At 33.6% G+C, this 14,195-nt stretch overlaps 1 protein-coding gene across 5 annotated transcripts in view; it reads left to right on the top strand.

The window, feature by feature from the left end:
- Window positions 1-14,195, top strand: part of ATM (ATM serine/threonine kinase) — a 140,551-nt gene that overhangs the window by 35,605 nt on the left and 90,751 nt on the right. For all 5 annotated transcript variants that reach the window (XR_004478352.2, XR_004478353.2, XR_004478354.2 and 2 more), the window contains 11 exons: window positions 1,281-1,406; window positions 1,968-2,093; window positions 3,031-3,120; window positions 4,211-4,382; window positions 5,721-5,920; window positions 8,164-8,246; window positions 8,345-8,500; window positions 9,301-9,376; window positions 9,508-9,638; window positions 11,522-11,642; window positions 13,416-13,589. Coding sequence is in view for 2 of the 5 variants with exons in the window: in XM_049714066.1 (XP_049570023.1) it covers window positions 1,281-1,406; window positions 1,968-2,093; window positions 3,031-3,120; window positions 4,211-4,382; window positions 5,721-5,920; window positions 8,164-8,246; window positions 8,345-8,500; window positions 9,301-9,376; window positions 9,508-9,638; window positions 11,522-11,642; window positions 13,416-13,589 (1,455 nt within the window). In the remaining 3 variants the exon portion in view is untranslated. The remainder of the gene's footprint in view (window positions 1-1,280; window positions 1,407-1,967; window positions 2,094-3,030; window positions 3,121-4,210; window positions 4,383-5,720; window positions 5,921-8,163; window positions 8,247-8,344; window positions 8,501-9,300; window positions 9,377-9,507; window positions 9,639-11,521; window positions 11,643-13,415; window positions 13,590-14,195) is intronic.

Genomic DNA, 14,195 nt, shown 5'->3' on the forward strand with positions numbered 1-14,195 from the left:
CTCTTGCCAAAACTCCTGTGTCTTTCTACCCATTTCTATGTGTTCAGATAATCCATATGTCAAAATCCTTGCTAAAGCCTTTCTTAGATAATCTCAGCCGTACATCTTTTAATTTTAATAGTACTTAATATTTCTTTTTCTTTCTTTTTTTTTTTTTTTGTGGTATGCGGGCCTCTCACTGTTGTGGCCTCTCCCATTGCGGAGCACAGGCTCCGGACGCGCAGGCTCAGCGGCCATGGCTCATGGGCCCAGCCACTCTGCGGCATGTGGGATCTTCCCAGACCGGGGCACGAACCCATGTCCCCTGCATCGGCAGGCGGACTCTCAACCACTGCGCCACCAGGGAAGCCCAATATTTCTATTTTTAAATGACACTTAGCATCTTCTTTGTACCATATACACAAATATCTCTTAAACTATGCTAGAAGCTCATTAAAAGGCATATATAATTTTTATTAATCTTTGTATCTTCTGCAGTGCTTAGTTATATGATAAATGATAAAATATTTGTTGACTAAAATAAAACCTACAAGCTACTCAAAGGGGTTGATTCAGTAGCCATAATTAATGATACAAACAGCCAGAGAAGAGACAGTGTGCCTATTTGCTCTATCTTGCCCCTATTACTGACTGACTTCTGGATTATAGTTGTAACCATTTTCATTACAAAGTAATGAGATCTTCCGTGTTTTCCCCTAAAATGATATTTCATACGATATAGGAACAGAAAAATCTGAACATTTTATTTTTCTGTGTAACCTTTGCACATTCTTACATAATTCTATAAAATTGGTTAAGCAGTATCTACTGGCAAAAATGCCTTGTGCTAGTCTGTGGAGTGTAAAAAGCTGAATAAATCAAGGTTCTTATCTCTTAGAAGCTCAAAACGTCATTTTAATGTCTCTTATTATGAATCTAACTTCTACTCATGTTCTAAGAGTTACAGACATTTATTTGCCTATCAGTTTTTTTTCTTTCTTTTCTCCTTACCTCAGATATTTAAGGGCTTGTGTGTGTAGTACATTAAGCCACTTTAAGAAGAGATATATTACTTGGCCATTAGGACATACTACTTCTGTTTTTCCTGAGAACCCTGGTTATCACAACTCTGCAGGGATCCCTCAGATGGTTTTAGAGATGATCAGAATTATGCCACTATTAATTCAATTAACTGAACTTTTGTTTTTTAATATGTACATAAAATTTGCTCTTACAAAAGATAATAGTACTCGAAATGATTTACAAAATATAAAAATTTTTTATTTGGGTTTTACTTTAAGACTTCAAATTCAGAAACGCTTGTCCGGTGTTCAAGTCTTTTGGTGGGTGTTCTCGGCTGCTATTGTTATGTGGGTGTAATAGCTGAAGAGGAAGCATACAAATCAGAATTATTCCAGAAAGCCAAGGTAGGAAGATTTATGTCAATAATGTTTTGGATTAATTTGAATGAAATATATTCCTGGGAAAACTGGTATATTTGTTTGGAAAACAAATTTTTATGTAGGTTAGCTCTTTCTTTTTCATTTATGCAGTCTGAGAAGAAATGATAGTTGTATCTCCTTCCTTAAATTTGAAATTATTTTAAGCCAGCTATAAATACAGTAATTGAAATTATATCACATTAAAATTTAATCTCATTAACAAAAGTACTGGTGTTTATCTGTACTTTAAAAATTTTTTCCCGGATCAGTTATCCTAAAGAATTTTTAACCAGGAGTGTTAATCTAGTAGGCCCTAACCATGAAACTGACTTTTATCTCTGGGTGCTGTTCTGTCAGTTGTGTGATTTGTAAGGATAACAGGTATAAGATTTGTTGTTTTTAAAAATTTGTTCATTTTTAATTATATTTTATAACCAAGTATAACTTCTTAAAATGATTACTTTTACTTCTTAAGTAAAACAAAAAAGCAATCAATCAGCTATGATTTTAACTGAAATTTGGATTTTTCCTCCTTTTTTTTAATAGTCTCTAATGCAATATGCAGGAGAAAGTATCACTTTGTTTAAAAATAAGACAAATGAAGAATCTAGAATTGTTTCACTGAGAAATATGATGCATCTATGTACATGTTGCTTACATAACTGTACCAAGGTAAGATGTTCCTACTTGACAGCATAGCCTACCTAGGAGGATGATAACTGGTTGGTGCTGTTACTATTTTTTGGGTCCATTCATAAGTTGATACACTGATTTTAAATTAAATTGGTAAATTAAGATAGTATCCAGAGGAAAAAAGCAACAGGTAATATGAGTTTCTCATGAAACTAACTGCACGAAACTAACCTTCTCAGGAAAGTTTCTGAGATTATTTTACCCCTTTAATATACAACTGATTGGTGACTCTTTTATTGCCAGTGTATTTTCATTTATTTAGTAAAATCTTGTTGACTACTAAGTATGTGATGTGCATACCAGTACACGAGGGCTAGTGGGCACTGCAAAGATAAACAGTTCTAGCACATACATTACTCTCTTTTGCCCAGGTAGTCTTACATAGCATTTGGTAGAAAGGGTGCTACTGTGTGTAATCTTTGTTTTGATTTGGAGCAGGCCTGAGGGGTAGCTGAGCCAAACCAGAGTATTGATAATAACTAGAAACACTTTTTAAAGCTAATGTTAAGTACATGGCCATATATCAATATTATCAGCATGTATTTTTGGATTTTTAATGTGTTTTTTTGTGTTTTGGTATAAGTGGGGAAGGAGAGAGTGGATGAATAAACTCTAAGCTATGATTATTGCTTGCTTATGTTTAGGGGCAGTAGCTGGTATTTTACTTTAATGTTATTTATGCTCAATGAAAGATATTTGCTATAGTTATTATTACTTTAAGAAAAGAGGTTTGTATGTTTGAAGCAAGTCATATCTTGCTCCTAATAGTAAACTCTTTATCCATGCTTATTCTGATAATTTCCAGTGTAAAATAAAATCTGCATTTCATTCAAGATAGAGAAAATATTATCTGCAAAGAATAATTGTTTGTTTTTATTTCTTTGTTTGCTTGGTGTTTTGTTTGTCTTAATTACAGCACAGTCCAAATAAGATTGCATCTGGCTTCTTCCTGCGATTATTAACATCAAAGCTAATGAATGATATTGCAGATATTTGTACAAGTTTAGTAAGTATGCTTCCTATTTTACTACCATATTTCATTGATTCTAAGATGCTTTTTATAACTTTGAAATCTCTCTTGAAAAGGGATGCATCTCACAGAATATGGTATGTTATATTTTTAAAATGTGGAAATTAAATAAAGTTATTTGGTTTGCAGGGGGGAATGTATTTGATTGCTTCTTAATATCAATACCTAGCATAGTGCTTGGCTGTTAATTTCTCAATAAATAATAATAGACCAAGTGATTGGGAACTAATCATCCGGACTCAGTACCTTTTTCTATATGACATTGTACCAAAATTCAAAATAATTCTCTATTCTTAAAAATAAAAACAAAAACCTTGCCAGACAAGCAACATATTCTTATCGTAATATTTATATTTCTTTTTCCATATAAATGGGCTTACATACTTTTTTGTCTGGAACAGTGCCTGGCACATAGTAGATATTCAAATATTTAATGAGTGAAAGAATGTTCTGTAACTTGAGTGTTTTCATTTAATAATAAATCTTGGTCATTTTTCCATGTTGCTACTACGTAGGGGTATACCTATGTAGACTTTTTTTTGGGGGGCAGTACCATGGTATTTCATTATATATGGGAATAGTATATATGTATTTTAACCCAACTAATCTTAATTAAAATTTTAAATTTTTTTTTTTTTTTTACAAAGAGTTCTGCAGTAAATTTCTTATACTTTCATCTCCTCCTATTTGTGCCTATGAAGGATGTAGGATAAATTCTAGAAGTGAAATTGCTTGTTCAAAAGGAATGTAAATTTTACTTTTCGATGGATAATGTTATTGTCCTCCAAAATAGTCTTACCAATTTATAATTTTACCTACACCCTCATCAATTTGGGGTAGTATGAAACTTCTTAATATAAGAAATCATTTGTAAAGATTGTGTATTATTCTGCTGTGTAGACAATACAGTTTATATATCTGTTTTCCTGTTGCAGGACATTTAATAGAAATAATACTGCAGGGTTTCATACACTTGAATCTTGAATTGTTTGATTAGGTCAGTTTTAACAACAGCATGCTTCTGAAAGAAGCCAACTTGGAACGTCTTTCTTTCTCTGATTTGAAGGTATCCATTATCAAAAAGCCATTTGACTTTGGAGAAGTAAAATCAGTGGAAGATGGTACTGATGAAAATCTAATGGAGATGGAGGATCAGTCATCCATGAATCTATTTAATGATTACCCGGCTAGTAGTGTTATTGATGCAAATGAATCTGGAGAGAGCCAAATTACTATTGGTAAATATATTTTTACTGCATGGGATTTTTTTTTACCTCTTTACATTGATTTGGTATTATGAAAGGCCTCATAGATACTAATTTTATGCGCATTTTATTTCCTTTTTGTATAGTCTATTGAGATTGTTCACCTCTATACATTTTAGAATTCCCTGATTTTTAATTGAATTTATTAGTTTCCTATTTTATTCTTCATGGGGGAATTTAAAATAATTATTAAATAAATAAAAACATATAATAGGTTATTTGGAAAATAGAAAGCAGGATAGTGCAAGAGCACCCATAATGCCATCATTGTTTACCTTTTTCTGTTATTCTACATAGACCCTTTCAAAATTATAATCAGCATTAACATTCAAATGCCTTTTTATACCTTGTCTATTTTCTTTCAACATTAACTGTAAGCATTTTTTTCATTTAGGTACTTGTGATATTGATAATCATACTTTTTAATGGCTCTATAATATCCCAATTAACATACATACCATAATTTACTAGAGCACTTTTTTTTTTAACTTATTTATTTTTTATTTTTTGGCTGGGTTGGGTCATAGTTGCAGCACGCGGGATCTTTGTTGCGGCATATGGGATCTTTCATTGTGGTGTGGGCTCTTCTTTTTTTTTTTTTTTTTTTTTTTTTTTTTGCCGTACGCGGGACACAGGCTCTGGACGCACAGGCTCAGCAGCCATGGCTCACGGGCCCAGCCGCTCTGCGGCATATGGGATCCTCCCGGACCGGGGCACGAACCCGTGTCCCCTGCATCAGCAGGCGGACTCTCAACCACTGTGCCACCAGGGAAGCCCCATGGTGTGGGCTCTTCGTTGCGGCGCGCGGGCTTCTCTCTAGTTATGCAAGAGCTCCAGAGCGTGTGGGCTCTGTAGTTTTGACGTGTGGGCTCCAGAGCATGTGGGCTCTGTAGTTTGCGGCACGTGGGCTCTCTAGTTGAGATGTGTGGGCTTAGTTGCCCCATGGCATGTGGGATCTTAGTTCCCCGACCAGGGATCGAACTGGCTTCCCCTGAATTGGAAGGTGGATTCTTAACCACTGGACCACTTTTTTATTGTCAGAAATTTAGATTCCTTTCTAACAGTATTGCAGTGAATATTTGTCTATATAGATTTTTCTATAGATTATTTATTGATGACAGAATCCTAGGGTAACCTTTTATGAAGAATTTTGAAGCTTTTAGTGTGTAATCAATTTCATCATAATTTTGCTTTCCATATATTTTTATCTCTTTTTTTTTGTTGTTCAAGGGGAAGATATTTATGTTAATATTCAATGTATGTATTTGTTGCACACCTCTGTTAGTCTTAATAAGTGCTTTTTATTTTTAGGTGCCATGAATCCTTTAGCTGAAGAACATCTGTCAAAGCAAGATCTACTTTTTTTAGACATGCTCAAGTTCTTGTGTATGTGTGTAACCACTGCTCAGACCAATACTGTATCATTTAGAGCAGCTGACATTCGAAGGAAATTGTTAATGTTAATTGATTCTAGCATGCTAGACCTTACCAAATCTCTCCATCTACACATGGTGAGTTCAGTGAAATGAAGAAGTGCTTCATTTGTGTCTGATGTTGCTAGCTAAATGTAATGGACTGACATATTAGAATCTTATAGTACCTTTGAAGACTTGAAATTGCTTCCTTGAGAAATGAATCTGAGACTAGTTATAAAATACACTTTTCTTCTAATATACTGTGAAAAAAATTTAAGTGGATACTGAAACATTAAAACTTGGATGGACTTGGATAGATTTATTCTCTTTGGGTGTAATTATTATTATTTTAAACTAGGCCAAGAGCCACAGACTCTGAATGTAAAAATAATACTCATATAACGTTGTTGAAGTCTGAATCTTGCCTTGACCTTGGTTTATATGCTTTAAAATTTTTAAATGTAATTTCAAAGTGACTGTAAAGTTAAAATACTACAAAACTCCCATATTTCCTTCATAAGCCTCTGTAGTTAACATTTTACCACATTTGACTTATCATTCTCTCTCTTTGCACACTACACACACACAGACACACACAAGCACACACTTTTTTTCTGAACTATTTCAAGATTAAATATTCAGACGTGATGCCCCTTTACTTCAGTGTGTATTTCCTAAAAACAGTGATACTCTCCTATATAACCATAGTATAATCATCAGGAAATCAACATTGTATCATTGAATTTATTTGTCAGGTCTGTTCAGTTTTTTTCAGTGTGGAACAGTTCCTTTGTCTTTCCTTATCTTTCACGACCTTCATATTTTTGAATAGTACAGCCACTTGCTGTATGGAATCCGTCGCTTTGAGTTTATCTCATGTTTCCTCGTGATTAGATTTAGACTTAACAAAAGTAATCTCTCTCCTTCCCTTCTCTCATCACTTTACTCATCTACTGATAGATATCTCCAATTCCAATCTAACATCATAGGATTTATTTTCTGTGTCCATATTTGTAGCTCCCTTTTCCAACAGTAAGAAACCAGGCTTCCTACTTAACCTCAGTGCATTTACTTGTTTACTCAATATTATTACATGTAACTTATCTCCCAACCATGTGGGCCATACCCTTAGCCCCAGTGCTGGTGAACATGTGGGGAGAGCTCCTGTCTCAGCAGATATCCTGGATGAGTCCATGGTCATATCTTAGTCCCAGCAAATTGGCAAACATGGCAAGTGATTTCCCCAGCCCTGGGAAACATGCCAAGTTATTCCCTAATTAGAACCTCTTGGAAACATTCAGGTTGAGTCCCTGGTAGAATTCCTTGTCATGTTCTAGCTGTGGTGAACGTTCTGGTTGATCCCCTAGCCCTGGCAAATATGCGTATTTGAGCCCTGTTTGATTCCCTGGTTTCAACCCTGGCAAATACTCTAGTCAAGTCTCTAGCCCCAACCAGTGGGGAGGGCTGTATGCTTTTCTTGGGACTTTGATGTTCAAAGTCACTTCAAGACACTTAGTAACATCACACATGGCAAATATTTAAAATGGTCCAATTTAATATTCTTTTATAGTATCAGAAGGAGTAAGAAACGATTTTCTACATACAGATGATAGGAAAAAAATGCCTTCTGATTCTTAATACAGCTAGAAAATTATTTGTCAGCTGTCAGAAACTGGCTGCCTCATTATAACTACCAGCTATAACAACCGGTAGTTGCTGAGTAGCCCTTTATATCCATCGTTCCATAGAGAGCCTTACAAGGTTGCCTTATAGGAAGATAAGTCAGGGTATTTGGATTCTTCACTGCCCATAATTATCTCTGCTTTCCAGAATTCATTAATAGAATAGTGTTTAACCATTGAAGTTATCCCCAAGCATTGTTTTCGGAGGGTGGTGACATAATATAGTTTCAGACTCTTGCTCAGGCACTTAACTCCAACAGTGATAACACTGTCACTTACTGAATTCCTACAATAAATGCTAGACCTTTACATTCATTTCCTTTAATCTTCACAGTAATCTGGCCAGGTAAGTGCTATATCCTCATTTTAAAGCTGGGAGTACAAAGACTCAGATGACAAGGCAAGTTTTTAAAGCACTCAAGTAGTAACAGGTTATGGTACGGGGATTTGAATCCAGCTCTGTTTGACTTCAAAACACCCCTGCCTCCCCCTTTTTTAAAATTATATTGCTTCATAAAAATTCACTGCTCGTGTGTGTGTGTGTGTATGCACATGTGTTTATATATGAATTTATGGTTACATATATGTACTTATTTAAATAAATGATATATGAAAAAACAAGAACAACAACTAATTTCCCCCACCCAACTATCTTAGTATCTAGTGCTTTTAAAGGACCTTCCTGGAGAAGAATATCCCTTGCCAATGGAAGATGTTGTTGAACTTCTAAAACCGCTATCGTAAGACATTAAAACCATATAAAATATTCACTCTAAATTTGTAGATTAAACTGGTGTGTTCTGTTATGCTGATAAAGTTAAATTTTTTTCCATCACAGCAATGTGTGTTCTTTGTATCGCCGTGACCAAGATGTTTGTAAAACCATTTTAAACCATGTCCTTCACATAGTGACGAACCTATGTCAAGGAAATATGGATGCTGAGAACACAAGGGATGCTCAAGGACAGTTTCTAACAGTGATTGAAGCATTTTGGTGGGTATAGACATTTTGTGGAGTTACTTTTCTTTTGCCACTTCTGCATACAAATGCAAACTTTGCATTTCTTCTAATCCTCGAATGTAACTATATACATCTTTTAACAATAGTGACATGTAATTTGTGTTTCCCTCCTTAATTGCTTGAAGAACTGAATTGTTTTCTGCTTAAGACTTGGCTTCCTAAAGTGGTTTTAGTGTATTTCCCTGCGAATTTTGAATCTCTTAATAGTTTGACATATATGATGAATAAAGCAAAGTGCAACAAGTCTAAATCAATTGAGTAGTTTATATTCCTAAAGTGGACAAATTGGTCTTGTCATTCTCTGGTTATTTCATGCATATAGTCATAGTGTGAGTTAATACCAAGACACCTATAAAGGAGCACATATATGTAATTTAGAGCCCTCCTACCATTTGGTGGGCAAGGACTTCTGAGTCAGTATAGAATGTCGTTTTTAAGTCTTTGATATAACAACACAGCAACTTTAAAAATGTTTTCCTTTTAAAGCAAGTTTTCTATAACATGGTTAGCTGAAGTGGAATAGCCCCAAAATGAGGCATAATCATGTGACACAAATAACATACATTAAAATGAACTTTTCAAACCAATTTATTTTAGCTGGAATTTTTGGAAGGTGAGAATATTGGCATATGCCACATAGTGAGAATTAAATTTAGCATGGAAAGAAATTTTGGAAGCAGCCTAGAATAACCTTAATGTCCAGTGATTTTTTTTTTTTTACTGTGCTTTTATTGGAATAATTACTTGATATTAAGACACATACTTTATTTCAGGCACTTAACAAAGGAGGGAAAATGCACATTCTCTGTAAGAGTGGCACTAGTAAAATGCCTTAAAACTTTGCTTGAGGTGAGTTATTCTACTTCAGTTATTAGTATGGTCTCCATTGGCATTTTTAAAGCAGTCTTTGTTTCTGTTTGTTAATGGGTGATTTTTCTCTTAGTATTTCACATTTAACCTCAGTTGTTCTTTTCCCATAGGCTGATCCTTATTCAAAATGGGCTATTCTGAATGTAATGGGAAAAGACTTTCCTGTAAATGAAGTATTTCCACAGTTTCTTGCTGATAATCATCACCAAGTTCGCATGTTGGCTGCACAGTCAATCAATAGGTAATGGGTCAAGTATTCATGAAGTGTCTGGAGTGCTACAGATAGCAATTCAATGTGCAGGACAGTCATAGTTCACTAGTTGTGATATTAAAAATAGTTAACGTTTACTGAGCATATATTGTATGCCTGGCATTTATGTTTTCTCTTAATTCTGACAATTGTATCACTTTGATACTATTATTTTCTCCAATTTATTAATGAAAACTGTGGCTTAGACAGATAAAGTAATTTGCTCAGTGCCATACAGCTAGTAAGTGGTTGAGTTGAATTAGGTGTGTCTACTCCCACTTACAAGAGATATAGGATGTTTGGATATTACTGAGATTTTATATGAGTTTGTAAAATGAAAATTAGCACATTTTACATTGTGCTAATTACAATCATATTTATTCAAGTGAACATAGAGTTAGACATTGGAGTGTTTCTCTCACAGGGATGTGTTTTATGTTTGAGTACCTGAAGAAGCAAATATTAATTTTTCAACAACTGCATGTTTATCAGGTTATCAACTTGATTTTAAAACTCTAAATTATAACCTACCTCTGCCTCTCCTACCTCACACTCCTGTAAATAAAGCACCTCTCTGCTTTATTTTTCTCTGTAGCATTTATCACCAGTTGAAATAATTGTATTTTAGCACATTTACCTAGGTTATAAGTTCCTAGAGGGCATTGATTTTTCTCTTTTCTTGTATATTTAGTACCTAGAATAATACTTGGAATGTGCCAGTTGTTTAATAATTTGTAAAATCAATGAACATTTGAAAAAAAATTACATTATGCTTTAAAAACATCAAAGCTGAAAATCATTTAAGTAATTTTACTGTTCAAATGTAAGTGACCAATAATTAAAGAATGCTATAAAGAACTTGCCCAGCAGTCACATAAATACATGTGTTAGATGTGTCCAAAATTTGGATATGCTGACAATATTTTTTTTTAACATCTTTATTGGAGTATAATTGCTTTACAATGTTGTGTTAGTTTCTGACAACAATGTTTTCATAAGTCAGTCGTGTCTGGTAAAGTAAGCTCAGGCTTAGGACTGTTTTTAATAAAAACCATAGAGCATTGTAAGGTTTGCTAATGAATGTGTGCTTACTTCAAGTGCTTAAAAAAGATAGAAAATATATACTAAAGTTAAAGATCTGGGGTTACAGAGGATCATAAGTTGAATATAATAAAGCAAGGTAGTGGTGGCATTAAAAAAATCTCTTAAGATTCAAAAATGTATAAATTCATGAGTGACATGAGCATAGCATTTATTTATTGGTTGTTTACTTGTTAGATATCTAATATTAGACTATTTAAGAGAGATTAGAGAAACTGAAGGAGTCAGAGGAACACCAAAAAAGTTGATACTTCCATAAATTTTGATTAGTAAAAAAGGGTAAAGGACAAAATTGGTTAAAGAGTTGTCCTTAAATATGATTGTACATTGTGCAAAAAGCTGATCAGCTTTTCTCTATCACATAAAATTTTTGTAATGGAATATCAAGACAGTAAAGCTATCCACTTTTAAGTTGTGATTAAATATTAGAGCAGGTTGATGTAAGAGTCTGTGGCTGCTTCTAACTGATATTTGACCAGAGGACAATTTTTCTTTTCTGGTTAGTTAGAGTTAAGGGATATTCAGGTTTGGGCAATAATCTAAAAGGTCTGTTGAGACCCTTTTCAGTTCTAGGAGAAAATGGAGTATATGGTAAAGACCCTAATATTAAGCAGTAGATTTGAACCTCTTTAAATAGACTCACATTTCCTTGGTCTTTTGAAAGAAAATCTAATATGTTAGTATGTCTCACAGAGTGATTTATTTTTGCCCTGTAAATATGCTTTGGAAAGTATGGTTTATATTTCACTTTTTGCTTTTTTTTTTTTTTTAAGATTATTTCAGCATATGAAAAAAGGAGGTCCTTCCACATTATTGAAAGCACTTCCTTTGAAGCTTCAGCAAGCAGCATTTGAAAATTCATACTTGAAAGCTCAGGAAGGAATGAGAGAAGTGGTAATTTTAGTAATGCTTATTTGCTGTTATCATATGCTTTCTATAAATATGCCACATATTACTTTACCAAGTTTGGCCTAAGACAGTATATATCCAGTAGTTCACAGTATAAATTTAGACTAGAACAGCTATATGAATTTATTGAAATTACTTTATTTATAGGTCAGAATTGGTTGAATAATGACAGTTTCTTTTGGTTCAACTTATATGCAGCATTTTTGTAGGAAAAACAGAATTTACTGAGTTTTTATAGGAGTATAAATGGCTTATTTTTTAATTAAAAACTATATTTTGGTAAGATCTGATTAAAAGCTAATTCACAGAACAGGTGACAAGAGGAAGAAATGGATTAAGGAAAAAATGTTCTAATTGGGAAGATCAAATTATCTTTGTGCTCCTTAATGAACCTTATGATTTTCATATTTTTCTGTAGATAATATTTTTCTTAAAATGGCAAAAATTGTCTTAGTGGTAGAATTTATTCATTTATCTATGCCTTGATTTGTTTATTAAAAGTGTGTGAAGCAGTTAGTCAAATGACTATATATTCTGTAACAGCACCAAACTGAAAAGGAAAGTTGCATGAAAGAATGTGAATTTAGAAAAAGGTTTCAATAGATTGGAAAAATGAGTGTAAATAATACTCATTTAAAATTTACTAGAAATAACATATTATATATTTTAAAATCAGCCTGTCATGTGCAAAAAGGGAGAATACTGACCTGACAGCAGTTAATTTGGAGAAAGATCTAAGAAGTTTTACATCTTGAGAGCATAATATGAATCAACATTGTTATCAAAAAAAAGCAAATTCTGTCTTAGATGTCATTAATAGAAGCAGACTGTAATGAACAAGTTTATAGAAAGAACTTGAATCTTGTATTATTTTTTTTTAACATCTTTATTGGAGTATAATTGCTTTACAATGGTGTGTTAGTTTCTGCTGCATAACAAAGTGAATCAGCTTTACATATACATATATCCCCATATCTCCTCCCTCTTGATAGCATGTTGGGTTTAGTTCCCAGTAAAACTGAATTTTTAACTATTGCTAGAATGTTAGAGAGTCTGAATATTAGAGAGTCTGTAGATCTGTCTTTTATAAGGAATAGGTAAAGGAGTTGACTTAGTGGGAACCTCATAGCTATTTTCAAACATGTCAGTGATTGCCATTTAGTAAAGGAATTAGGTCCTTCCTTTTTTTTGTACCAAAAATAGCAATAGGATCAGTGACTGGCAGTTTTTTCCAAATGTGAAGAGAAACTTCTACCAAGTATAGCAAGTCAAAAAATGTACATGTCTGTTGGAAAAATGATTGGTTGTTAAACTAGAAGCATATATCATTCTATCTAGTTGCATGAATTTATTGGTCTTTTTAGTAATATATATGATAATATTTTTAAAGAATAAAGAGCTATATATTAAGTTATAATGGTAAACATCTTAGGAGGTAATACTTGGTAGTTGAAGAGCTTTTAGTCTCTCACTTTCCTGCAATTTCTTTCTTTCTCTTTTTTTTTTCTTTAAAGTGCTTTATACCCATTGAAATGTTTGGCAATTCTTTCTATAAGATCTTATCAAAAGCAGTCTTTCCCTCTGTAGAAACTGTGGTCCTTTCTGATAATATCTCTTCTTAGCTCCATCACTATAGGATTTAAAACTGTTCACGGGCTGCTTAGATGTTGTCGTGGTGTACTCTGGTTTTAGTCTGGTTGGTTTATTTGGAATATTTAAATATTAACATTGCATATTGTTTTTAAAATTATTCCGAAGTCCCACAGAGCTGAAAACTCTGAAATTTTGGATGAGCTTTGTAATAGAAAGGCCATTTTACTGATGATGATAGCTGTGGTGTTATACTATAGCCCTGTATGTGAAAAACAGGCTTTATTCGCCCTATGCAAGTCTGTGAAAGAGAATGGATTAGAGCCTCACCTCATTAAAAAGGTAACTGTGGATTAATATTTTTTATTATAATCTTCCTTGGGTAACTTTTAAACAATTAAGGTTAAAGCTAGATTTTTAATGTGGCATTTATTAAAGACTTAGAGGCAGTTTTATTTTTTAGATTTGGAATATTAGAAAGCAGTAACTTTTAAAATAGTGTATTTATTTGTATACAGTGTCATTTTTTACATTAAGTTTAAGAGCATTTTACAAGGCAGTTATTGAACTAACGAGAGTAAGTGACCTATCATATGCAGACCAGGCCCTCTGGAATAGTATTTATTGGGGGAAGCGGAGAAAAAAGGAGTAGTACGTGTTTTGCCTAGTGGATTCTGGAGCAGGACATTGGGATCTAGCGGGGCCAGGAGTCAAATTTTAGAGCTATAAAGCTTTTAAGTTGCATGATTAGGAAGACCAGGGTCCAACACAGTGTTGTAGAATGCTTACTCCTGCCCCTGTTCCAACACCTCAGCATTAATGGTTTGGGAGGTTCCAAGCCTTTACATCCTAGATTTTTACATGATGAACCAGTGATAGATCATGGCTTGATATAACTAGCATGGTTTCCAGTGGAGCTTTACAATAGGCCAACCTATAAGTAATCAG

This window comes from Orcinus orca, chromosome 8 (assembly GCF_937001465.1).
Source record: "Orcinus orca chromosome 8, mOrcOrc1.1, whole genome shotgun sequence".
Taxonomy (NCBI): Eukaryota; Metazoa; Chordata; class Mammalia; order Artiodactyla; family Delphinidae; genus Orcinus; species Orcinus orca.